The sequence below is a fragment of the Plecotus auritus genome (genome assembly GCF_963455305.1).
Source record: "Plecotus auritus genome assembly, chromosome: 9".
In the NCBI taxonomy this organism is placed as follows: domain Eukaryota; kingdom Metazoa; phylum Chordata; class Mammalia; order Chiroptera; family Vespertilionidae; genus Plecotus; species Plecotus auritus.
In genome coordinates, this window is record NC_137783.1 from 153742440 (window position 1) to 153768842 (window position 26403).

A 26403-nucleotide genomic window follows, 5' to 3' on the forward strand; every position below is an offset into this window, starting at 1 on the left:
GCCGCTCTGGGCTGCAACGTGTCTGCGGGGCGGAGGCAGCGGCCGTGGAGTTCGCCGCGCGGGTAGGGCCCCCTGTGTCTCCGCTGGTGTCCGGCTCTCTATCGTCGCGCTCGCGTCTCGACAGGCCCCCGCAGTCCTCGACATGTCGTACAACTACGTGGTAACGGCGCAGAAGCCCACCGCCGTGAACGGCTGCGTGACCGGTGAGGCTGCCCGGGCCGGAGACCCCGGCGAGGGCGGGATCTGGGGGCCCCCGAGGCCTAGGGAGGCCCGCGACCCTTGGGGCCGCCGAGCGGGATCCGGCCCGGGGAATGGAGGGCGCCGGCGGCCGAGGAACCTCTCCTAGCCCGCGACTCCAAAGAAGCTGTGTCCACATGCGCCTTTGGGGGTTTAAAGGCTGCTTTCGGGGGTCCCCTTTCTTCCTGGGAGGTCATCTGACCTCGAGGACAGGGACGGGCCCACTGGGACAGAGAGCGAAGTGTGAGTTGGTCGTGCGGTGTTGCTTGGGCCCCGATATGGGCCTCGTGTGGTCGGGGGAAGGGGCCGTGGTGGGGGCCATTTGGGGGTCAGAACTTGCCTTCGGGAGAGCCTGGGGCGGGGTGGGGGGCGGTGGAGGGGGGTGGGGAACGCTCGTGCTCGCCCGGATCTGGACTGGATGGAGTCCTCTTGGCCTGGGGCTGTTGTTTACTCGCTGCTGGGAAGGCGGGTGAGCACGGCCCGACCCAGTGCTGGGTCTGCCTCGTTGACTCTGCGCAGATTGAGAACACAGGTGTCCCGACCCCGGGAATAATCAGTCCTCTTGAACCCGGTTTTCAGCAAAGTGAGGGCCTCAAACTTGCAGCAAATGCTAATTGTGACTCCAAAACAAAACAGCTGTCAGAGAGTTGGAAGCGGTGAAAGTGTGGATGAGGGTGCTTATTGGTAGGCGGCTGGGGGGGGCAGGAGGTGTGGACAAAGCAGTGTTTCCGTGCAGAGCTCCGAGAATGTGCATCCGACCGGGGCTGCTTGTGTGGTAAAGGTCTTGTGAACATTTCGGTAAGGACGTAATGGAAATGAACACTGCCTCCAGCCCGGCGTCCCTCAGTTAGAGGATGCGTGTGCCCTCGCAGAAGGAAAGGGAAAGGGGGAGGGCGCAGAGCCATCGGAAGGGGGTTCACAGTCATCGTCAGTTGAAGGACACGCTGCCCTTACGCCCTGTCCAGGTTTCCTCGTCTGATTTTCTTAGTCTGATTAGAGAAGCAGCTCTCATGACTGCGTGAGTGAGACGCTTAGAGGTGCGGGGTTTGGTCAGATGGGAGCCAGCGACTGGAGGGAGCCGGAGAGACCTGTGAATTAAGTGAGAATTCTGAAGCTGTGGCTTTCTCCGTTTGAGAGGATCTATCTGCCCCCCCAGGACACTTCACATCAGCCGAAGACTTGAACCTGCTGATTGCCAAAAACACGCGATTGGAGATCTATGTGGTCACCGCGGAGGGGCTCCGGCCCGTCAAAGAGGTGGGCATGTACGGGAAGATCGCGGTCATGGAGCTGTTCAGGCCCAAGGTAAGCGCTCTGGGGGGGCCCCACCACAGAGGTAGCCGGTCCTGTGTTGTTCTACGTTTTATGTCGTGGCTTGGGAAGGGCGGAGTAAGGCTTAGGAGAGAAACGACTCCTTTTGAATGGCAGGCTTTAATTTATATTCTCGAACAAGCTTCCTAGAAGTGGGAGAAGTTGACAAGGGAAAAACCAGCAAGCGGACTTCTGTGAGAAGGGGAAGTGGAAGCCGTTGGAAATGTGGGTCACCATACTGTGGGTCGTCATGGTGACTCCGAGCACTGGCTCTGGAGTAGGGCAGCCCTGGCTTCTGGCCTTGAGAATTCTAACTTTAGGTGTCACTTACTCTTCCAGAGCCTTATTTTCTGTTTGCAGAATGGGGATAAAAGTATCCAGCCCCCTGGGTTAGTGTGGAGATTACATGATTTAATAACACAGGGTGGCCCGTAGCAAGCATTCATTGTTATGCTAATAGTTATCCCATTATTATTATAATTTAAATGTTTTTACTTAATTAGCCACCATATTACTTCATTATATCGTGATGAATCTGACAAGAAGCAGTGGTTCAGAATTGTAATTACAGCCCCTTTGAACACGATACATTTTGGGGGTCTATGTTAATAAGTAAGACTGTAGGTCCATTTTAGCTTCATATTTATTCACATGTTTTCCCTCTTTCTCCAAATACTTGGAGAAGATTAGAGAAGTCCTTACATTCATCTTTCAGAATTTGAATGGAATGATTGCGATTAGCTTGATATGGAAATAGGTGAAGAAATTGAATGTAGAACAGAGATGTGGAATCATGACCGTGTGGATTAGATGTTAACCAGCTTCAGTTCTGGTCTTTCGCACACACCCTTCAAGTGTGTGCACTCGTGTTTGTTACATACGCACTGTAGATTTTCTCTTCAGGGAGAAAAAAGTGCTTAAGTAATTTAGCATGCTTAAAGAACGATGCTTAAAGGCTGGCCAGGAATTTCTGTTTTAAAAAGAACTTCTTTTGATAGCATAATTTTGGTTTCCAGGGGGAGAGCAAGGACCTGCTGTTCATCCTGACAGCGAAGTACAACGCCTGCATCCTGGAGTATAAGCAGAGTGGTGAGAGCATCGACATCATCACCCGAGCGCATGGCAACGTCCAGGTGAGGGGCTGCCTCTGGCTGCTGAGTTTTCCAGGTGGGGCTGCCGGGATTTGATGAAGGAAATGGAAGTGCTGGGGGCAGCTCTCTCCATGACCAGAGAAACAAGGAGGAAACATAAGGGTTTGGGCTTTTACAAAGGACTTCTCTAGTTTGCTCAGAGTCCAAGGCACAGGGTAGATGAAGTAGTCCATCCCGTTCAGTGTTTTACAGAAAGACATGCACTGACACCGGCTTCCTGCATGTCACGTGGGTGCCACCAGTGTTGCCACCTGTCCCAAACCATCCGGGAAAGGGGTGCCGGGTCCTCTGCTGCTGTGGGGGTGGAGGCTCTCCCCTGACCCCAGTTTCACCTCTCAGGACCGAATTGGCCGGCCCTCAGAGACGGGCATCATTGGCATCATTGACCCCGAGTGCCGGATGATTGGCCTGCGGCTCTACGATGGCCTTTTCAAGGTTATTCCCCTGGACCGGGACAACAAAGAGCTCAAGGCCTTTAACATCCGCCTGGAGGAGCTGCATGTCATCGACGTCAAGTTCCTATACGGGTGCCAAGCACCTACCATCTGTTTTGTCTACCAGGTACCGGGTGGGGAGGGAGGGGGGGAGCGGTGCGGTTGGGCAGAGCAGGCGTTCATTTTCGCTGCGTGAACTGCCTGGCTTTCGTAGGCGGGTCGGCAGAAGTACTTAACGTATTTGCTCCGAAACGTTCGGGGCGATGTAGCGCCTGTGGGTCAGGTTTGGTTTGCGACTTGAGTGCAGTGGTACTTCCTGTGGAGGAAGCAAGCTCTCTGAGGCTCGCGGCAGGTTTTAATCCTTGGAGATTTGGTAGGGTGACCCAGTTTATACTTGGTCTTGGTCTCTTACTGGCATGCTAGGGGATCATTAAAACAGAAATGGCCCCGCCGGTACCTCAGAGTGTCGTCCCAACGTGCCAAGGTTGCGGGTTTGTTCCCGGTCAGAGCACTTACAGGATCAGCCAGTGACTGCGTTAGTAAGTGGAGCAGCAAATCCATGCGTCTTCTCTTCCTTCCTCTCTAAAAATACCAATTGAAAGAACTTAGGAGAAATGATGTGGAAGTTGCCTTCGCAAGCAAAGAGGAAGATGTCTCGGTGATGCCTTATATATATATATGTCTTCTAAGAAAAGGTTGGCATTTTATTCCGCGCTCACTTTCTGGTGCCTTGCTGGCTCTCGACTTCTATTTTAGTCTGCTTACACCTTCAGCAAAGCTGATGGTGGGCAGCTGTTCTCTGGGCAGATCTGTTGCGGGGCCAGGTGGCAGAGCACTGGATTACCATGCCTGTCTCGGTAAGACCTCAGCCCTTTCTCAAAGGGCCACACAGCATGCGGTCATCCTACTGGCATGTCATTGAATCAGTGACGGAAGGAAGCAGTCCGGGTCCGTGTGTGGTGTGTGGACCTGGAAGCGCTGATAGCTGTGTGAACTGTTGGAAACACACTGACCTTCACTGTTTGTAGATTTCTTGGTGTCGCTAGACGTGTCTGGTCCTGAGGCTGGTTGGCGTAAGGTTCATCCTAATAAGGTGAAACCATTTCGGAAACTTGGCTCTTTTTTACAGCGCGTGAACTATCAGAGCTGAAATAAAGACTTGGAATTCCTCTCCCGTCAGTTTTGTAAATGTCAGGTCCTTAAAACTTGGATGGTGGTTATTCTGACTGCATGTCCCGCCTTGGGGCCGCCAGTATGACCGTCTCTTCTTTTCTCTGTGTGTCTCAAGAGGCCCAGATCCAAACCCCAGGTTAACGTTTTGCGAAGTCGAGTCTTACCTCAATCATTGACGAGAAAATGTTTGCATCAACTGGAAATTATTTTATCTCCTGTTTTTGTGTCAAAAGTTCCATTTGACAGCATCTACTTACAGGAAAGTGTTTCAGGAACTGTCACGGTGGCTAAGGTGTGGTCCCTGCCCTGAAAAACATCATTGAATTCCTTTCATAACTTGTAAACCCTGGGCTGGCCTTGCTTGAGCCATCCTTCCCCCAAACCCAGCTCTCATATCTCGCAAAGATGACGGACAGCTCCAGGACAAAGTGAGTCATGGTTCAGAAAAAGGAGGGAAGCTGGTGTTGACAGTGGCCGGCCTGGAGGTTGTGACCAACTGGAGAGTAGCAACGCGTCATCTCCCTACGGTCCCCGCAGCAGAATGCTTTTAAGAATTTAGCAGATAAATTTTTTAAAGTTTGTATGTATTTAGCTTCTCAATAGGTTTGTTTTTTCTCTTTAGCTATTTTGTAATTTCCTTGAGGCCAAGGAATGAATGTAGAACACACACACACACACACACACACACACACACACACACACACCTACGTATTTACTTAGTATCTTATAGTGGTTGGTACAGTGTAACAATTTTATTTTTTCTAAGTTTTTATTGTTAATCCTCATTTGAGGATATTTTTCCCATTGATTTTTAGAAAGAGTGGAAGGGAGGTGGGCAGAGAGAGAGAGAGAGAGGGAGGGAGGGAGGGAGAGGGAGAGAGATTAAGAAACATTGATGTAAGAGAGACACCTTGGTCGGTGGCCTCCAGGGATTGAACTTGCAACCCAGGTAAGTGTCCTTGACCGGGAGCTGAGTGCCCTGTGACCCTTTGGTGTGCAGGGCGACGCTCTAACCACTGAGCACACTGGCTAGGGCTCCCGTTTTCTAATTTGTAAGCGTTCATTGGCAGTTGCTGTTGGTAACAGTACCTCAGTGACAGTCTCCCCAGTCCCAGGGTGGGAAGGCTGACATGGCAGCAAGTCAGATGCTGGGGGGCGCTCACCTGTCGCTTCAGAGCCCCTCTCCTTTCCTCAGGCTAACGGTCCCCCCTTCCCCCCCAGGACCCTCAGGGGCGGCACGTAAAAACCTACGAGGTGTCTCTGCGAGAGAAGGAGTTCAATAAGGGCCCTTGGAAACAGGAAAATGTCGAGGCGGAAGCTTCCATGGTGATTGCAGGTTGGTTGGGGGTTTCAGGAAGTTTGCCCCCGCCCGGGCCGTTCGCATCGATCCTGCCTCACCTGCTCTGCCCCCCCTTCCAGTGCTCCGTGCCGGCAAGCATGTGCCACGTGCCCCCGCTCTGAACGTGCTGTCCTTTGCCTTCTCCATTTCCGTCTCTGGGATTGTCTTCACTTCCCCAGGATAGAATTTTCTTTGATTTGGGACTAACTGGAAAACACTGAAATTGATGTGTAGAGTGGCAGATGGCAGGTGGTTATTTTATTTTGAGCATAACATATAAAAACGGACAGGGACCCCGTAGAGCTTATCTAATCTGACTCCTTCACTTCATAGAGGAGGAAGCGGGGCCCGAGGGGATGGCCCGTGTCTGTGCCTCCTGACAGAGCCTGGGCTGCATTCCAGACCTGCACGACCTGATCTGGACTCCTGCTCGCACTAAGCCCCGTGTCTCAGCTAGTGGAGGAATTTAAAACGCCTCCTCAGTGCAGACTGGCTCCTAAATGGTGGGAAACTCAGCTAAGGAACAGGAGGAAAGGAAAAGCTTAGTTGGGATGTCTTTAAAAATGACGATGGTCTTCGTTTGCCTCGTGTAACTGCTTGCGTGCCCTTGCTGTCTCGGGTCTGGCAGCCCCAGCGCAGAGCCCTCTAACGCGCCTCTCTCCTCAGTCCCGGAGCCCTTTGGCGGGGCCATCATCATCGGCCAGGAGTCCATCACCTACCACAATGGGGACAAGTACCTGGCGATCGCTCCTCCCATCATCAAGGTGAGCGGCTTTCCTTTTCCTCTTCTGTCCTCCCCCGCCCCCCCTTTGACCCTGCTCCTCTCTTTCTCCCCGAGTGTCAGAGGAGGGTCACCGCTGTCTGCTGTGTGTTCACTGAGTGTGTGAGATAGTGTTGGTCATTGGGAATACAGAGAGAGGTTTGCCCTTTGGTGCTTAAGAAGAGCGTGGGTGCTCACTACGAGAGAGAAACTAGAATAGGTTTGCCCTTTCCATTGACTGGCCGGGGTAACGTTGAGAAGGGAAAAGTTTTGCAAATTTAAGTATTTGCAGCATTCACGTCATGTAAAGTACTATTGTGATAAAAGAAAACACACTTTTAAAAAAATCCTCGATATTTTTTCCTTTTTTTTTTTTTTTAGAGAGAAAGTGGGAGGGAGGGAGAGAGAGAGAAACATTGATGTGAGAGAGACACATCAGTTGATTGCCTCCCGCACATCCCGACCGGGGATCTAACCTGTAGCCCAGGTGAATGTCCTTGACCGGGACTCGAACCTGCAGCCTTCCAGGGTGTGGCCAATGTGCTCACCGCTGAGTCACACCCGCCAGGGCAGATGACGTAGACTTTTAAAAATTAGTCATAAGAATTCCAAATCTTAAAACTTCAGGTCATAAAAACTAAGCCTCGAAGATAAACAACAATCTATGTAGCATTAGTGCTGGGAGGTGAACGGTGTTAGGGGGCCCATTACCAAAACCTCTGGTAGCATTCACAGTCCCGTGAGTAATTACAGCTGCTCTCTAGTCTCCTGTTCCTAGTCTCCAGTAGAATGACAGGTGACTGAGCCTTTTCGGTTTGAACTCCTAAGACAGTTGTCCTCAAAGTGGAACGCCCCTGGTTTCACTAGCACACGCGATGCTGGCGGGGGGGGGGGGGGGGGCGTGCGCTCTGCTTGTGTCAGACGCTCCATCTCTATCGACTGCCCTCCCTCTTGGCAGCAAAGCACGATTGTGTGTCACAACCGCGTGGACCCCAACGGCTCCCGTTACCTGCTGGGGGACATGGAGGGCCGGCTCTTCATGCTGCTTTTGGAGAAGGAGGAGCAGATGGATGGCACGGTCACCCTCAAGGATCTCCGGGTGGAGCTCCTCGGGGAGGTAGGGCTCGCTCCTCCTCTGCTGCATTCTCCTAGGGGCCTACTGACCCCACGTGTGTGGCCCCCACTGTGACGGGGGGTCCCATTACCCAGAAACACGTGGTCAGTCCTGCTGTGGAAGTTTGTGTTCGAATGAGTTAGATGGTGGAGAGACTCACAGGCAGCCAGGCTCTGCCTCAAGCATAAAAAGAAAGAAAACAAAAAGAAGGAAGGATTAACCTAATAATGCTTACATTACATTCTCAACCTCGGAGGAGGTTCCCGGGACGTGTTAAGAATTATGCAATGAATTTTAGGGGTTTCCAGTAGTTTTGAGGTGATTGAAGTTGGGATTAAAGCGATCATCTGGAGCCGGCACCTTGGAGATAAATGACAGATTTCTCCGACTAGGGATGTGATCTGTGGATAGGCAGAAACTTCAGAGATGAGGGCCGTTGTGTGGTGTGGCCTGAGGTTTGAAATGGCGAGTTGTGGGCACCGCGGCTGAGGTGTGTGTTCTCAGCACAGCCTGAGGGGGAGGACGGCGTCCGGGTGCCACAGGCGTCCTCCTGATGCCCCCCGTGCTGTTGACCTTCCCTAGACCTCGATTGCCGAGTGCTTGACGTACCTGGATAACGGTGTTGTGTTTGTCGGGTCTCGCCTTGGTGACTCCCAGCTCGTGAAGGTGAGAAGACCTTTTCTTCCCGCTGCTTTCCCCCGGCCTCTGCTGCTGCGTCAGGGCCCTCCCGTGTTCAGGGCCCTCGGGATCCCCTCCGTTCACCCCTGTCCCTGCTGTCCTGCTTTCTGCTTGATGACGAGCTCTCCTCACGGTGCGTGCCGCCCATGTGCGGGGCAGGGTGCTGGGCGCTGTGGGGGATGATGAGCAAGACCCAGCTCCGTCTGCAGGCCATGGGCTAACGCGCTGCCTCCCCTCGGAATGGGAACGTCTGGGACCTCTGCAGACAAATACGTGCAAACGTTTTCCCCTGACTTCCAAACTGCTTCATCAGAAACCCCTGCCTGGTTGGGGTGGCCTGTAGGACATGTCCCTTTGTCAGCAGTCCCCTCCACAGCCTCCTCCCGGGGCGCACAGGGAGGGCACCCCCCGCAGGACTGAGGGTCTGTGGGGTGAGCCCATTTCCTCCGAGGTGGGGTCTGCTGCGCGTGCTGCGGGACTGACTGCGCTTCCTTCGTAGCTCAACGTTGACAGCAACGAGCAAGGCTCCTACGTGGTGGCCATGGAAACCTTTACCAACCTGGGGCCCATCGTGGACATGTGCGTGGTGGACCTGGAGAGGCAGGGCCAGGGGCAGGTAAGGGGCCCTCCTGGGCCGGGTGGTTGGTGTGCCCCCTCAGACTGCGCTCCTGGGTTTGCCTGTGGGGAGCGTGCACTGCAGATAACTTCTGAGAGCCTCACTCACTAAACCAGTGGTGGAAGGCTAACCACCATTTACTGCCCGCCTATCTTGGTCTGCCAGACACTTGATATACATCATAACCGCATGAGCGCCCCGATAGATAGGGGTTCTTGGCCATCTCGGAAGGGCTGAGAGAGATTCAGAAACGCGTCCGAGGTCCCACAACTAGTAAATGGCAGGTGTGTCTGATTCCAGGTCCTGTGATCTTTCCAGTACACTGGGCCCCGGGGTGGAGTGGGAGGGAGCTTGTGGGGTGCGTAGCAGGAGCCGCTGCTTTTTGGAGTAGGATGTGCTTCCTGTCCTGTCTGTCAGGACGTTGGAGAGACTGCTGAGTCTGCATCCTCAAACCCAGCTCCACAGGCTGGGTCCTTGGGTCCAGGTGCAGCTAATGTACTTCCTGGGCCTCAGCATGAAGGCTCAGGCGCTGGGGGGTGTTTAGAAACCTTGTCTCTCTTTGCAGCTGGTCACTTGCTCGGGGGCTTTCAAGGAAGGTTCCTTGCGGATCATCCGGAATGGAATTGGAATCCACGAGCATGCCAGCATTGACTTGCCCGGCATCAAAGGTAGCCTTTCGGTGGATGTAGGATGCAGTTCTGACTTGAATGACCTTGGCCTTGTCCTTGTTACATGTTGGGAAGGCACTTGGGTGAGAGCTAGAGGAAAGCGGATCAAACAAGGAGGAAAGAAGGAAGAAGGTCACGGTGTAGTGATAGAAGCTGAAACATGCCTAAAAGCTTAAAAAGAGCGCTGCCGACCAGCACTGGGTAGTGACGTGGGAGAATGGGAGGAAAGATTACACGGTAATTTAGGGTTGTGTGTAGGGAGCTGACAGCCGCCAAGGGAAGTGGGGACTGAGGAGATCATAGGAAGGGAGAGGAACTTCTAGACAAAATGCAAATCTTCAAGTCCAGGAGAATTGCTATAATCAGAAAGATCAAAGAAAGGCTACATGATGAAAGACTTGCAGTACATAAGCAGTAAACGTAACTTAAAGTAATACGACGGAACTGACACCAAACACAGGTACGAGTATCTGTATCTAACATCAGGAACCCGGCGCCCTGTTAGTAAATGTACATGGGCTAAACTCAGCTGATACAAGAAAAAGGTGATGAGATTGAATCAGAAAGCAAAGCCAGTTTAAAGTTGTATATGTGAGCTACAACTAAAAGGAAGTAATTCAGAAAGTAAAGAAACAGGATGGGAACAGAAAAGAAACAGAGGTTTATGAATTAGAAAGGAAGAGGTCATATAACTAACTGCAAAACCAAGAGAATCAACTGGAAAACTGGACAGTAAGAATTCATTAGGGCCGAAACCGGTTATAAAATTAATGGACTGAAGCCAGTAACGTTCGTTTAGAAACACAGCCCTCGCTGATTTGGCTCAGTGCATAGAGCATCGGCCTGCAGACTGCAGGGTCCCAGGTTCGATTCCAGTCAAGGGCACATGCCCGGGTTGTGGGCTTGAGCTCCAGTAGTGGCCATGCAGGAGGCAGCCGATCAGTGATTCTCTCATCGATGTTTCTTTCTCTCCCTCTCCCTTCCTCTCTGTAATCAACAACAATATATATATATATGTATATATACACACACATATGTAATAAAAGATAGTTACTGTTTTTTAAAAAAATAACACAATTGGAAGGTATAATAGAGGGAAAGAGGTAATTTGCAATAGCAGCAAAAAGGTAAAATAATCAAGGAATAAGTCTAACAAGAAATGTGCAAAATCTGTACGTAAAACTTGAAAGTGCTCTTGAAGGAGTAAAAGTCCATCTTGTTCAAATGAAAAAGATACAGCCCGGTCTTACAGATCGTTAGAAAGCGGTTCGGACTTCTTATACGCGATGTATCAGTATCAGTAGGTTTTTCCTCGGTGACAAGTCAGAGTCCAAATAAAAAGAGCTAGAAACAAGAAAAGCGTGGAAACCCTAAGAGCAGAGATGCAGGACAGGCCTTACCCGATGGGAGCACATCATTAAGCCCTGGCCGGTGGTGGTCCATGGTTGGAGCACCCCCGAAGGGTCTCGGGTTCGATTCCGGGTCAGGTGCACATACGTTGGTTGCAGGTTCAATCCCTGGCCCAACCAATCCATACATCTCTCTCACATCAATGTTTCTCTTTCCCTCTCTCCTCTCCCTCTTTCTGTCTCTCTCTCCTCCCCCCTTTCTCTCTCCCTCCCTCATCTAAAAAAGCAATGGAAAAATATCCTCAGGTGAGGATTAACCAAAAAATACATATGTATGTAAAAACTAAACAAAACGTACTGTGAACCCTAAGAAACTAAAAGAGTGGTTTGGTGCAGAGCAGTCAGAGTCCCATGGGCAGATTCAGAAGTCCAGAAATAACAACATGTGAGGCAATTTAGTGTATGACAGTGGCGGCATCTCAATTCACTGAGTCCAAGGTGATTCTTTTAGTAAATGACGTTGGGGTAACAGTCATTTGGGAAAAGATAAGGTGGAACCCGTACTGCGCAGTGTACACCTTGCTGGAATCTAAGTGGATCCAAGACTTCATGTGAAAAAATGAAGCCGTACCAACCAAAGCTAAGAGCAAACGTTGGTGAATTCCTTTCTAATTTTGGAGTGGGGAGGTCTTTTAAACTGTGACTCAAAGTGCAGGAGCCCAAAAGAAAGACTGATAAATTCAGCAAGAAAAATAAAACACTCCTACGTGATAAGGACAAACACTGTGAAGTTAGAAGAAATGGCAAACTGGTTAAAACCGTGTTACTTTCTAGCCAAAGACCCGTTCTCCCTAATTTATAAAAAACATGGCTAGAGAGAGCACCAGCTTTCCTGCCCTCCATTTGGCAAAAGACACGAATGGGCAGGTAGCAGGCCCCACTTTGTATTAAAAGACAGTAGTGACAGCATTCTTCGCCAGGTGACCGAACCCGGCAGTTTGCACCTTACGTTGGTGAGGCTGTGAGGGGGTGTGCGCTCACTAGCGATGCCTACCCAGCTACAGCCGCAGCCACTGCTCGCCTTGCAGCCCCGGTGCTGGGCGTCTGCCCGCAGACCTTCACCTGTGGCAAATGGCATAAGTATCGGGTTATTCCTTGTGGCCTGTGTGTCGCAGCAAAACCCACTGGGAAAGTGTCCAGCAGTGGACTTGCCAGTCAGCTGGCACAGCCACATCACGCAGTGCCGAGCCGCGGGCACAAACGGGCCTGCTCTGTTCTGATAAGGGCTCGGCCTGGAACAGAAAGCAGGCCGCACAACAGCGCGTAATGGGCTCTTCACTTGTATTGGCTTTAATACGGTGTTTACCTGTTTCCCTAAATTACAAAATAAAGTGGAATTATTAACCAATGTTACCTCTATAAATTTAATTAAATAAATGGGAAGGACAAACTAGAAACTAATCTTTTTAAAAATATATATATTTTTATTGATTTCAGAGAGGAAGGGATAGGGAGAGAGAGAGAGAGATAGAAACATCAATGATGAGGATCATTGATCGGCTGCTTCCTGCTCTCCCCACACGGACTGAGCCCGCAACACGGGCATTTGCCCTGACCAGGAATTGAACCGTGACCTGGTTCATAGGTTGACGTTCAACCACTGAGCCACACTGGTCGGGCTCGAAGCTATTCTTGACTTATTTGAAGGATGGGTTTGAGGGAGGGGTAAAGGAGTGAGACTTCTGTTATATTTTTAAAAAATAAGATTTTGAATCATGCAAATGTATTATCTGAAATCAAATGAGAACCTTTAATAAACTGATTTTGGAATGTCTGACTTCTCCGAGTCTCACTACCCCGTGGGAACACAGTGTGTGTTTCAGCTGAGGACTGATTCCAGAGTCTCCTCTTCCCATGGGGGCAGCTGGCCCTTCCTCAGATGTGTTGGTCTGTGCGGTGCGTCTTAACCCTTGACCTTTGTTCCAGGCCTGTGGCCACTGCGGTCTGATCCTACCCGGGAGACTGATGACACTTTGGTGCTCTCCTTCGTGGGCCAGACGAGGTAAGATGAGCCCGGCCGGCTCCAGGGGCTCCTGGGAAGGCGGCGGGGTGCTGGGCGGGCTCCAGGGGCTCCTGGGAAGGCGGTGGGGTGCTGGGCCGGCTCCAGGGCTTCCTGGGAAGGCGGCGGGCGCTGGCCGGCTCACTGAGGCTCCTGGGAAGGCGGTGAGGTGCTGGGCTGGCTCCAGGGGCTCCTGGGAAGGCGGTGGGCGCTGGGCCGGCTCCAGGGGCTCCTGGGAAGGCGGTGGGCGCTGGGCCGGCTCCAGGGGCTCCTGGGAAGGTGGTGGGCGCTGGGCCGGCTCCAGGGGCTCCTGGGAAGGTGGTGGGCGCTGGGCCGGCTCCAGGGGCTCCTGGGAAGGCAGTGGGGTGCTGGGCCGGCTCCAGGGCTTCCTGGGAAGGCAGTGGGGTGCTGGGCCGGCTCCAGGGCTTCCTGGGAAGGCGGTGGGCGCTGGGCCGGCTCCAGGGGCTCCTGGGAAGGCGGTGAGGTGCTGGGCTGGCTCCAGGGGCTCCTGGGAAGGCGGTGGGTGCTGGGCTGGCTCCAGGGGTTCCTGGGAAGGCGGTGAGGTGCTGGGCCGGCTCCAGGGCTTCCTGGGAAGGCGGTGGGCGCTGGGCCGGCTCCAGGGCTTCCTGGGAAGGCGGCGGGCGCTGGCCGGCTCACTGAGGCTCCCTCCCGCTGCAGAGTCCTCATGCTGAACGGGGAGGAGGTGGAGGAGACGGAGCTGACGGGGTTTGTGGATGAGCAGCAGACCTTCTTCTGCGGCAACGTGGCTCATCAGCAGCTTATTCAGGTAACGACTGAGAAGGGGCGGGCCCCGTGTCCTTGAATTTGACCTCGAGTGCAGTGCAGAGCACCCCGGATTTTACAACAGTCCATGTTTATGGCTCTAAAAATAATGTTAAAGGGCTGGAAAAAATTAAATTACTTGATAACCCAGTGCTCAGAGAGAACAGTTCAACAACTCTTCACTCGGGAGTCGTTGCTTTTAACGCCGTTTCCTCCGCAGGTGTGTGTGATTATGTATTCACATGACCTCTGGACCGGGGCTTCCGTATAGATGTGTTCAGCGTCACTGTTTTAGTGCTTAGACCCTGTCTGCTGAGACACTCATTTTCCTCTTTATAACATTAACACATACTCATTGGGAAAATACAGAAAAGCACAAAGAAGAAAAGTAATTGGTCATAATGCTACCGGATCTGATTATTGGCAGCACTTTGTATACACGTATTAGTTGTTGGAATCAGAGCTCTTCTAAGTGTTCCTGCTGTGTGGGGCACTTGTTATCCGGGAGAGCCTGATTGCTGAGCCCCGGCAATCTTTTTATGTTTGGAGTGACCCCGATGCTCTGATTGGCACCCCCACCTCACCGTTTGTGCTGTTCTCCATTCTGGCAGGGTCGGGTTTGCCAGTGGGGGTCACACTTGAGGGCCTGAGGGTTATCGAACTGTTCCCATCCGTTACCCTCCTGCCTGCCTTTTGGCCAGTCAGCGGTGGGACGGCTCTTTCTGTCTGGACCGAGTGTGGGAGGGGCTGGTGCCGATTGCTCTGCTCGTATTTCTAGCGCGTGGCCTGCGGACTGGCACAGCTCACAAATCTATCACTAAAGGGCTTTCCTCTTACGTACGAACTCCATTTTGATAATTAAGGTGAATCGAGACATAATGCCATCAACCTGCTTCTTGTTTCATTTCAGTGATGAAAGAAATTTATAAAATGTCAGTACACTTTTGTGATTTGCACGCAGTCAAGAACTTGGATATTAAAAAGCCTCACAAGTTTACATCATTACATAGTGGACACCTTTTCCAAGTAATGGTACATCCTTTGTTAGTGCTCCCTTTAAAGAACGCTCTTGCTCGCTCCTGCAAACACATTTCTACAGGACTTTGTGCCAGGAGGGAGTCAGGTGAGAGTGGCTGTGCGGTCCCTGCATGCCAGGAACATACGCCTCTCACTCAGCGTTCCCGTCCCTTCTACATGGCGGCTGTGGGCTTGAGAGTTTCCTTCCCGCACTCCAGGGTCTGAAGTTAGTGTGTCGGGAGCTGCAGGTCGGACTGGCTTAAACGTCTCTGCTTTCATTGGTACGCCTGTGAAAGCTGAATATCAGGTTTGGAGAGGGGTCAGGATGTGTCATTCAGACGCTGGTCTTGGCTGATGGGTTGCGCGTAGGTGGTCAGAATGTTGCGCACCATCTCGGGATACTGTCAGCATTCTGACCTCGGTAAGGTTTACACCCTACAGGTATCTGCGAAATGAAAATAACAAGGATTTTCTAAGAGTGCTTGTTCGTTCCAGCTCTAAGTTCTTCATCTTACTGCTTTACATAGTATGTTTTTTAAAAAGCCCCAGCAGTCACCATGAAGTAGACACCGTAGTATCTCATGAGTCCGTGATCTCATTTGCTGTGGCGTGTGTTACTGTGGTCAGTGTGAGTAGCTAATAAGTTGACTTTACGACTGAGAATTTTTGGATGGTAATGCGTGCTGTTACCAAGTGTATCGCTTTTGCCTTTAACATGTATGTTATGGGAGTTGGTATACTGTAATGTGCATTAAAAGGAAGAACCTGGGTGTTTTAGACGTCCCATTCTTGGGTCGATAAAACTGCTGGGCTGGCGTCCCAGGGCCTTCTGCTGCTGGTTCCTCTCCTTGGAGCCTCGCTCAGGGTGCAGCGGGCCTTTCTGGCGGCAGCGTGCGAGCTGTAACTGCCTTAGGCTAGTCTTCATGGGGCTCCAACGAAAAATGCCATGGCAGTTCCTCATTGCAGGGTTTGGGGAAAAGATGCACACGGTGCAAGAGGCCTTACCTGGCTCATTCCTAGGGCCGCTGTGGTCCCTGCCAGTCCTCGGAGACATCGCTTTTCTTCCTCCAGATCACTTCTGCCTCCGTGAGGCTGGTGTCTCAAGACCCCAAAGCTCTGGTCAGCGAGTGGAAGGAGCCGCAGGGCAAGAACATCAGCGTGGCCTCGTGCAACAGCAGCCAGGTGGTGGTCGCCGTGGGCAGGGCGCTCTTCTACCTGCAGATCCACCCGCAGGAGCTCCGGCACATCAGGTGCGTGCTCCGTCTGCACTTCCTCCCTTGTTCTCTGGGCCTCGTTCATCCTTGGCTTCTTCCCTCTGCCACATTCCTCTTTGTTCAGCCACACAGAGATGGAACACGAAGTGGCCTGCTTGGACATCACCCCCTTAGGGGACAGCAATGGGCTGTCCCCTCTGTGTGCCATTGGCCTCTGGACAGACATCTCGGCCCGGATCTTGAAGCTGCCCTCTTTTGAGCTCCTGCACAAGGAGATGCTGGGTGGAGGTACGGATCTTTTACGGACCCGGGTGGGATGGGTCAGCGTGTGGAACAATAACTGGATGTGCCTCCCCCCACAGAGATCATTCCTCGTTCCATCCTGATGACCACCTTTGAGAGTAGCCACTACCTCCTCTGTGCCTTGGGAGACGGGGCGCTGTTCTACTTTGGGCTCAACATTGAGACAGGTGAGAGCAGCGCTTCCCGAGGGAGGCTGGCTTGCCGCCGCTTCGCCTGAAGGCGCTGCTTAGGGACCTGCCCAGCCCAGCTGTCGCCCTGTCCCTTTCCTCCCTTCTCTGATGCCGTCTCCGTAGGCCTGCTGAGTGACCGCAAGAAGGTGACCTTGGGCACCCAGCCCACGGTGCTGAGGACTTTCCGGTCGCTTTCTACCACCAACGTCTTCGCCTGCTCTGACCGCCCCACTGTCATCTACAGCAGCAACCACAAGTTGGTCTTCTCTAATGTCAACCTCAAGGAAGTGAACTACATGTGTCCCCTCAACTCCGATGGCTATCCTGACAGGTGAGCCTGTTTCTTCAGCAGGAGCCAGGATCGAGCATCGTGACGTTTTCCTCAAACCCCTCCCCTGCGTCCTTCCCCAGCGTCAGTCAGGACGAAGCTGAATGGGCAGACTCCAGGTTCTGATTCAGCAGACCTGAGGTTGGACCCCAGAATCTTCATTCTCAGGAAAGCTCGGGCTTCAGACGACTAACCCACAGCTTCATTTTTTTTTTTTTTTTTTTTTTTTTTAACCCGCCGCTTTAGAGATCGTTGTGTAGTTCCCTAGAGCGGACACCGGCGTCCCAGCACTGCCTGGGGACGCGTGAGAAATGTGAGGGTCTTTCCTGGGGGAGCAATCTGGTTTAGCGAGCCTGCCAGCAGAGTGGCTGTTGAAACCTCCGTTGTAGATGCTGATGTGTCAGCATTAAATTGAAAGCTCGCCAGTCTGAGCGTAGGCCCACCCAGACCAGTTAAGTGAAATCCGCGGTAGGACCAGGCGCCCGGATCGCGAAGCCTCCCCAGGCGCTCCTAGCCTCGGCGTCCAAGTGGAGAGCCGCTGCCCTGGAGGGGCTGGGGCGGTCCTGCCTGGTTTTCTCCCGTGGAGTTAGTTCCTCCTAGGATCCTGTCCTTCCGGAGTCTCCTCCCTAAACGCAGACCCTCTTTCCAGCCTGGCACTGGCCAACAACAGCACCCTCACCATCGGCACCATCGACGAGATCCAGAAGCTGCACATCCGCACAGTTCCGCTCTATGAGTCTCCCCGGTGAGGCGCGGCGGGGGCGGGGGCGGGGGGTGGGTGGGGTGGGCGGCGGCCCCAGATCTCTGACAGGCACTGCTCTGCAGGAAGATCTGCTATCAGGAAGTGTCCCAGTGTTTTGGGGTCCTCTCCAGCCGCATCGAAGTTCAGGACTCGAGTGGAGGCACAACTGCTCTGAGGCCGAGTGCCAGCACCCAGGTGAGGGCGGTGGACAAAGAATGGGCATGAGGCAGGGACAGACTCTTATTTTCAGCTTTGCAGGGCATCTGGTCTCAATCGACTCTGCCTGTGGGAGAGCAGCCATGAGCCACGGTGGGCACAGCTGGCTCCGATAGAACTTGACCAGCCGTGGGCAAACTACGGCCCGCGGGCCGGATCCGGCCCGTTCGGCTGTTCTATCCGGCCCGCGGAGCCGAAAGAGCAGAGGGTTCTCTTGCTCTCCCCTCCGCTCCTTTACTTTGAATTTACATTAGTTCACACAAACACTCCATCCATGCTTTTGTTCCGGCCCTCCGGTCCAGTTTAAGAACCCATTGTGGCCCTCGAGTCAAAAAGTTTGCCCACCCCTGAACTTGACTATAGAACAGGCAGGAGCTGGCTTTGGCCCCCCCGCTGGAGGGTTGAGAATTCGGGGTACGGGTGGCTGTCCGCGGCTTTGCTGCTTGGTAGCTTTGCAGATTGAGTAATTCTTCTCTCATCACTGGGCACTTTGTAGGGTGTGCGTAGTGGGGGACAGCGTAGCATGGTAGTCCAGAGTCTGACAGAGCTAGGCTCGAGGCTCATTGCTAGCTGCTGACCTCGGGCAAACGTCGCTTTCATTTTTTCTCATCTGAGTGACAGGCCGTTCCAGAGCTGCACTTACGGGGAGGTTGGCTGAGCGTCCTTCCAGGTGCTCTGCCTGTCCTGCCTGACATCTGTGATAGGGCTTCTTCCCCAACTCCGTTTCCTGGTGCTGGAAGTGCTCCCCTGCTGTTCCCACGGGGAGAGGTGGAGTCTGTCGCTCTTAGATGCCCCGGTTCCTCCTCACTTTGCCTGATGGATGTGGCATCGCTGTCTCAGTGATCTCTACTGACCCTTAGATTGCTGTGCTGTTTGGACCGCTGTCAGTCCCAAAGGGAATTTAGATCCTTGTCCGCGTCCCCAGGTCCTCCGAAGCCGCTGCTCCTCAGGTTCCACTCGAGCTGCCAGCCTCCAGCGTTCTCGCTCAGACGCAGTCTCTCTGCCCTGGTCCCTTCGGCCCCCGGCCTGATGCTGCCAGCGTGGCCTGCTCTCGGGGTGCTGAGTGTCCCTTCTGTTCCCAGGCCCTGTCCAGCAGCGTCAGCTCCAGCAAGCTGTTCTCCAGCAGCACCGCCCCTCACGAGACCTCCTTCGGAGAAGAGGTGGAGGTGCACAGCCTCCTCATCATCGACCAGCACACCTTCGAAGGTGCAGGCGCGCGGTCCCCTGTACTTGCTTCTCCCTAAATGAGGCCGCCGGGTCCCGATGTATTTCAGAATTTGATGGCCACTGTGCTAGACCGTCCTCAGCGAGGAAGGCAGGAGGGCGGGGCCTCCTAGGCCAGGGCAGGCTGGGGAGGGAGTCTGTGGGGACAGGAGCAGCAGGAGGGCGGGGCCGCCTCAGGGCAGGCTCGGGGCAGGGGGGGAGTCTGGGGACAGGAGCAGCAGGAGGCGCGTGCACTGGCACCACCTGGGCTCTGCCCGGAGCCGCGCTGCGAGCCCCAAGTGCAGGGCTCCGTGCGGTGGGGTCATGGCCAGTGACCCTCGGCCCTCTCCTCCTAGTGCTCCACGCCCACCAGTTTCTGCAGAACGAGTATGCCCTCAGCCTGGTCTCCTGCAAGTTGGGCAAAGACCCCAACACGTACTTCATTGTGGGCACCGCCATGGTGTACCCGGAAGAGGCGGAGCCCAAGCAGGGGCGGATTGTGGTGTTCCAGTATTCAGATGGTGAGTGGCACGGGCGCCAGCCTTGGAGAGCTTGGAGACTCTGAAAGCAGGCACACCGTTCCAGGTTCCAGAGCCTCGGCCGGCAGCGGGAGGACGTGTGTGAATCGGTGGGCCACGAGCCGCTCTCCCCTCCTCACGCTGTCGCCTGAACGCGTCCTGGAGCAGATGAGCAGCGGCACGTACGCTCGTGCTGCTTCCTTGTCTGCTCTTGGGGAGGCAGAAACGGGGAGAGGCGAGGGAGGGGTAGGAGAATCCAGGGCTCGAGTAAGAGACGAGCCTGGTTGCTCAGCCATTTAGGACTTCGGTCCCGCTTCAGGGCGTCGTGTTCATTCCTGTGTCTTCACGCGTCTCCCCGACCCGATACGGTCCTACAGACTAGCTTTCAGCCCGGAACCCTTGAACAGGGGGACGCGATGGCATTGGTCTCCCTCTTGAGAGAGCTGGGGACTTCAGGCGGGGAGCTCGGGGACATGACCTTGAGGCTCATACGTCCGTGTGGTGACCCCAGTCTACACGGGCTGTGTTTCCTGCTGTCAGAGGAGCTAGACCAGAGGGGGGCTCAGTTTCCTTTGATTAGTCAGCGTGGGCTCGTCAAGAGGAGACTCAGGAGTATCTTTCTCCCCCAGGAAAGCTGCAGACGGTGGCCGAGAAGGAAGTGAAAGGGGCCGTGTACTCCATGGTGGAATTTAACGGGAAGCTGTTGGCCAGCATCAACAGCACGGTGAGGCCCAGCCTGGTCCGCAGGCTGTCTCCCCGTTTTCCTGGGGCGTGTTTTCAGTGCTAACAATAAAGCGGGGGTTGGGGGGGCGTGCAGCTGGGGGCCGGGGGCTTGGGCTAGAGCAGGTGTCAGGCTTGGTTATGTGGACCATAGCATCCGATCCGGAGTGCACGTGGGTTTGAGCCAGGGCAGTGCCTGGGTGCGGAGCCGCTGTCCTCATGGTGGTGGGGTGCACGGCCTCCCGGTCATGGGGGTGCTCACCGGCCCAGGGCTCTGAACCCTGCAGGTCAGGGGTTTTTGTGGAGACTTCATCCTGTGGGCACAGGGGTTAACTCGGTCTCCAGCCGCGTCCTCCCCAGGGGAGGGTGGACTGCAAGTTCCAAGCTTGTATCCATGGCTTGGTCTTCCAAGCGACCACCCCATCCTGAAGCTACCCAGGAGGCCCCAGGAATGGCCTTACCAGAACAAGACTCCCCTCACCCAGGACATTCTGAGGGGCTCGGGGCTCCGGGAAAGGTGCTGCTGTCACCATATCGCTTAGGAAGTAGGGGCAGAGACCGAACCTGGCTTCGCGCGGTGGCGACACCAGGGGTTCGGTGTCCGTAGGCATCTTGGTGAGGATGTCGGGTGGCGGGGTGAGGGAGGCGTGGAGCCAGGCGAGCGGTGGGCGGAGATGGCAGCGGGCCGTGTTAGTGGCATTGAAGCTAAGGTCTGGGTGAGGTCACGGGAAGCAGGAGGGGATGGTAAACTGCACGTGCCGCCCGCGGGTCAGGTAACCTCAGGCTTAGAACTGGCCGTCGGCCTTAGCAGTGTGGGAGTCGGGGCGACTGGTTGGGAGGTGGGAGGAGGGGAACCCGGTGGAAGGGGGTTCCGCCGAGGCGAGGAGGAGAGGACCGGAGTATTGGAAACCTGGGCGCCTGGTGGTAAAGGGGGAGAGCAAAGGGAAGGACAGGCCGCAGGACAGACGGCAGCGCTCCAGCGAGGGCGTACTGCGCGCTTCTGCCGTGGCGGCGGCTCTGGGCAGCTGGGGAAAGGCGACCTGCGCACACGGCTCTCTGGAGCTATTTTAACAACAGGCTCTGGGGGGGTCAGACAAGGTTAGAGGTCAGGGTATTGGAAAGATATTCTGTGTGTGGATGCTAAAGGGACCAGGAATGACAGGACTGTTGATTGTGAGAGAGCAAGGGGTGGGGTGGAAGTGGGAGTGCCTGGTGGCGCCCGTAGCGGGAGGTGGTAGGAGTCCGGAAGGGCAGGCGAGGAGGTTCTTGGAGAAAAGTGGCCAGCTGAGGCCCGGGCCTAGGGAAGGGTCCAGGGTTCCGTTAGAGCAACAAGGGGCTGGCCAGGGAACAGGCCGCCCGGCCTGGTGGCAGCGGCTCGGAGGGAGCGGGACTCCGCGGGCCCCAGGGGTTGGGTGAGGGGCTGGGAGCGGTTGTGGAGTCCGTGGCCGTCTCAGAAAATGCCACGGGAGCCACGCGTGTAATTTAACCGCGTGAATAAAAGCAAAAAGCAGCAGGTGAAGTTAATTTTAGTAATGCATTTTATTTAACTCGATAGATTGAAAGTGTTACTTAACATGGGACGATATAAAAACTATTAGCGAGACATTTTCCTTTCTTTCATACCAAGGCTTCAGACTGGTGTGTTTTGCGATTACAGCATCCCCTCATCTGGGGCTGGCCGCAAGCCAGCTGCTCTGTAGCCTGGTGGGGCTAGAGGCCGCCGTATTGAACAGCGAGGTCTAGAACCTGGGCTGAGGGGGGTCTTGGGGTTTTGGTGGTGTCTGACTGTCTCCATGGCAGGTAGAGGGAGGGGTGTGTGGCGGTGTGGAGGCCCAGCAAGGCCGCCTTGCCTGAAGGTGGGGTGTTCTGGGCACCCTTGACTCCGCTGGCGGAGGGCGGTAGCCACTGTAGTTATGAGTGATTCCTGGAGGCCACACTTGTGGAGCGAGGGTTCTTTGGAGACATCTCAAGAAACCATGGCTTCTGCATCCGGTCCGGGAGCTGCTTCATGCGCAGAGGCCGCCGGTGGGGCCACGGGGCCTGGAACCGCCTGCCCGGGCGGCTTCTCCCGGGAGGGAGTGTGTCTGTCTCAGCCTGGGTCCCGCCAGGTGTCTGTTTGCCGACGATCAAGCATCTTCATTCTCTTGGCGACGTGGCTGTCACGCAGCGACACTGAGCGGAGGAGAAGGAGCCGACGCGGGGCTCCGGAGCCTTAGTTACGGGAGGCGGTTGACTCTCCCGTTCATGTCCCTGTCGTTGGGCTCGTGTCACAGGTGCCAGGAACGGGCGTGTATGAGAGGGCTTTGGAGCAGGCGGATTTTGGGGAGGCCACCTTGTTCCTTTCCGATGGCAAAGTTGGAGATGGATCTTCTTTCTAGAATATTCTGCAGGTCCGCCACCAAACTCAGTCACAGGAAACCGTCTTTTGTCATCTTCATGGCGGTGCTGACATTACTGCTGACTTAGCATTTGTCTTGACGCTCCTTTTTTACGTAAAGGGAAACGGTGTTACCAGTTTGAGGTGCTCGCTGCTCTCGCAGCTCAAACATAAACGCTGGCATGTTCACCAAGCCCCCGTGAGGCCGTTTCACGGCCCACACGCCCTGGTGACGGGCTGGGAGGGAGGACAGGACAGGGCAGGGCAGGCCTGTGAGCGGGCGCGGTGCCCCCAGGTGCGGCTGTACGAGTGGACCGCGGAGAAGGAGCTGCGCACCGAGTGCAACCACTACAACAACATCATGGCGCTCTACCTGAAGACCAAGGGCGACTTCATCCTGGTGGGCGACCTCATGCGCTCCGTGCTGCTGCTCGCCTACAAGCCCATGGAGGGCAACTTCGAGGAGGTACGGGGTGCGGGCCTCGCTCAGCCGGGCCCTGCCCGGGGGCTCTGTGGCAAGGGGCAGGCAGCCCCGGGGACAGAAACGTTTCTGGATGGCCCATCCTGGGTCGGGGAGGTCTTCCTTCAGCCCCACCCCGAACCGTGAGCAGCTCCCGTTCTGGGTAATTGCAGCCAATGGGCTGCGTCAGCCCGAGTGGGGAGAACCTCGAGCGAGGCCGTTGCCAAGCCCGCGCAGGGCCTCCTCGGGGCGGCTCTGGGTTCTGGCTAAAGGGCGGCGGGCCGGCGCTGGCTCCACGCCCTCTGCTGACGGTTCTCCGGTTTGCACCCGCTCGTGTTCAGATCGCTCGGGACTTTAACCCCAACTGGATGAGCGCCGTGGAGATCTTGGACGATGACAACTTCCTGGGGGCTGAGAACGCCTTTAACCTGTTTGTGTGTCAGAAGGACAGGTGGGTGACAGCGTGGGAGGAGGGGCCGGGCCCGGCGGGTGGCGGGAGGACCCGGGGCCCCTCTCAGGCTCGGGCTCCTCGGGAGTCCAGGCTCTTCCTGGGAGAACAGGGCCACGAGCAGCCTCTGCGGGCAGCCCCCTGCTGCGCGCTGTGGGGCCCGGGAAGGGCAGGGGCTGCGGGTGCTGAGTTTGTCGCGCTGCCTTTCAGCGCGGCCACCACCGACGAGGAGCGGCAGCACCTCCAGGAGGTCGGGCTCTTCCACCTGGGCGAGTTCGTCAACGTCTTCTGCCACGGCTCCCTGGTCATGCAGAACCTGGGCGAGACGTCCACGCCCACGCAGGGCTCCGTGCTCTTCGGCACGGTCAACGGCATGATCGGTAAGGGCCACCTGCTGGGGCTCCCACCCGGCTCGGAGGTCGCCGCTCAGAGGGAGGAGCGTGGAGCGGGCCTTGGCAGCGGAGGCCGCGGCGAGCGGGCCCACTTCCTGCTGCCGCCTGGGCTGCCCGCGCAGGCTCTGCAGCTCAGGGCTCCCTCCGCTCTGCAGGGCTGGTGACCTCCCTGTCCGAGAGCTGGTACAACCTCCTGCTGGACATGCAGAACCGGCTCAACAAAGTCATCAAGAGCGTGGGCAAGATCGAGCACTCCTTATATCCTTCCCGAGGCGCCGCCTCCCAGGGGAGCGGCCGACCCAGCTGCTCTGGACACTGCCGTCCAAGAACCCTAACGGCTCCTGTGGGACCAGGCCCCTGTTAGCGTAGAGGACAGTTCGCGCGCACAGCCGTAGGGAGAAGAGTATAAGTAACCCGTACGTATCACCCAGCGTCACCTGGCTCATCTTGGAAGCGTCCATTTATGTCCCTGAAACCGTCTGCCTCTGGCCCTCCTGGCAGCGCAGGTCGAACAGTTTCTATGACAACACAGGAGCCGCCTTTCAGAGATGGTGTTGGGGCAATAGTGTCGGAGGGCCCTTGCTAGAGAGGCTGGCAGGAGCTGGGAAAAGTGAAGCTGAAAACTCCAGAAGCCCAAGGATCAGCCCCCCCGCCCAATCCCAGGGACCCCCAGGATTCAAGAAGTGGGAGTTTGTTTATTGTGGGAGATTTAGAGGGCGCCCCCGGCAGGAGGTGGGTGCAGCTGGGGGCTCCTGCTGCGAGTCTGTGACATCGGTCATGCCGTGACAAGGTCATGCTGTGACAAGGTCATGCTGTGACAAGGTCATGCTGTGACAAGGTGCTGTGGCCTAGCTGTAGCTGGGGGGAGGGGCTGAGGTGTAGGTGGGGCATGCCCCTGGTCTCCCTGAGCCTAGTGGGTTGAGCTGTGCAGATGTGGCTGGGCCTGGAGGAGGGGTTCTCCGGGGTGCACACCCCGCCCACCGCCCTGTAGCACCCATTGTGAGCCCCGCCCTCCAGCTCCGGAGCCTGAGCTGCTCTTGGGAAAACCTGTGGTGAAGATCGCCCTGCTGAGAGCCGCTGGAGCAGGTGTGAGTCTCCGGGTCTCTCGGCTCCAGGATGGTCCAGAGAGCAGTGAGGCTTCCAGGGGGGCGTGTTCCCTCTTCCCGTCCCGGTGGTGAGCTTGTGGCTGAGCAGAGGGTTGGCTGGGGAAGGGCATTTCCACGGAGGGCACACTCCTTAACCCCTCCACCTGGAGGTCCTTTCACACGGAGCGAAAGACGGAACCGGCCACCGGCTTCATCGACGGGGACTTGATCGAGAGCTTCCTGGACATCAGCCGACCCAAGATGCAGGAGGTCGTGGCAAACCTTCAGGTGAGCTGGGCTGTGTCCAGCCCTGGGCCGCCAGCCAGGTCCATTGCAGGCCGGTCGTGCTGGGACCGCTGCACTCCCTCCCTCCTCACCTCCCAGAGACCAGTGGCCCCTTGTCTGTCTTCTGCTGCCCGGGGAGTGGAGTCTGAGGACCAGGACATGTAGCTGAGCTCCCCTCCTGGGTCCCACCAGGCGCCCGGCACTGTACCCATGGGACCCTGCGCTTTAGCAACCAGGGCACCTCGGGCCATGTTGGGGTTCCGGCAGGCCCCCAGGAGGGAGGCAGGGCCAGAATCCCACCAGGAAGAGAAGTGCCCCCGGAGCTGCAGTTCGGGGTGTTGCTCCCTGGAGATGGTGCCTCTGGGGACCATCCTGGAAGAGTGGAATGTTCCCCAGGCGGCAGCTCCGAGCCAGGCTCGCGGGCAGTAGACCTGCTGGGCCATACCCCAAGGGAGAGGTGTGGGCCCCAGGGCTCCCTGCCAGGCATCCCCTTCCCCAGGGGGAGAACCCCGCGCGGCCCGCACACCGTCCTCCTTCCCTCCGCAGTACGACGACGGCAGCGGGATGAAGCGAGAGGCCACCGCCGACGACCTGATCAAGGTTGTGGAGGAGCTGACGCGGATCCATTAGCCAGGGGCAGGGTTCCCTCTCGCAGACCCTCTGGGGAGGCTCTGCCCTCCCGTCTCCCCTCCCCCGCCGCTGTCTTCTCGGCCACGGGAAGCCTTTCCCTGAGCCGCTGTCCCAGAAGCCACAGGCACCTGTGGAAATGGGGATTTCTTAGAACTAAACCCGCTCCCGGGACCCCTGGGAGTGGCTGTCTCCCTGGATTTTTAATGTCGCACCTGCCTCCGGCCCCCACGCGGGACACCAGGCCTTGGTACAGCCGCCCTTCCAGGGAGGGGTGCCTCCATGGCTGAGGGGACGCTGTGTGCGTGTCCCACTCGTGCGCTGTCCTCTGCTATCTCTATTTAGGCTGGGGTGTGGGGGGCCTTGGGGACAAGGGAAGAGGGGCGGGAAGGGTTCATTGTCTTTGAAGTGAGGGCTTCCTTTTCTTTCCTTCTGTTGCCTCTGAGAGCTTTGGGTCTGGAGACCTGACCACCAGGCCCTGGGTGCCTGAGCGTAGAATCTGGAGGTGGTGGGTGGTCCCCAACCGCAGCCTTTCTGTCTGGGGAGCTGCCTGCCTTCTGCAGCGAGGAGGAGGTGGGTGGGCGTGCCTGGTGGTTAGTTTACCAAATAAAGTAGAGTCTAAGAAG

General features: G+C 55.8%; 1 protein-coding gene across 1 annotated transcript; it reads left to right on the forward strand.

Moving 5' to 3' along the window:
* Nucleotides 1-3: 3 nt before the first annotated feature.
* DDB1 (damage specific DNA binding protein 1) lies at nt 4-26403 on the forward strand. Its single transcript, XM_080642605.1, has 27 exons — nt 4-203; nt 1394-1542; nt 2565-2681; nt 3039-3260; nt 5528-5642; nt 6312-6409; nt 7364-7522; nt 8102-8185; nt 8697-8813; nt 9379-9481; nt 12817-12892; nt 13568-13676; nt 15761-15939; nt 16028-16191; nt 16266-16373; nt 16500-16707; nt 17354-17449; nt 17530-17641; nt 18745-18868; nt 19222-19386; nt 20013-20107; nt 22776-22946; nt 23282-23391; nt 23599-23768; nt 23936-24038; nt 25030-25153; nt 25697-26403. The coding sequence occupies exons 1-27, from the start codon at nt 143-145 to the stop codon at nt 25778-25780; spliced, it is 3423 nt and encodes a 1140-aa protein (XP_080498731.1). The 5' UTR covers nt 4-142; the 3' UTR covers nt 25781-26403.

Excerpts from the sequence above, each read along its gene's own strand:
- DDB1 (XM_080642605.1), top strand. The coding sequence starts at position 143 with ATGTCGTACAACTACGTGGTAACGGCGCAGAAGCCCACCGCCGTGAAC. Across the intron at positions 3,261-5,527 it reads CCATCTGTTTTGTCTACCAG|GACCCTCAGGGGCGGCACGT; the intron begins GTACCGGGTGGG and ends CTTCCCCCCCAG. Across the intron at positions 18,869-19,221 it reads CGACCAGCACACCTTCGAAG|TGCTCCACGCCCACCAGTTT; the intron begins GTGCAGGCGCGC and ends CTCTCCTCCTAG.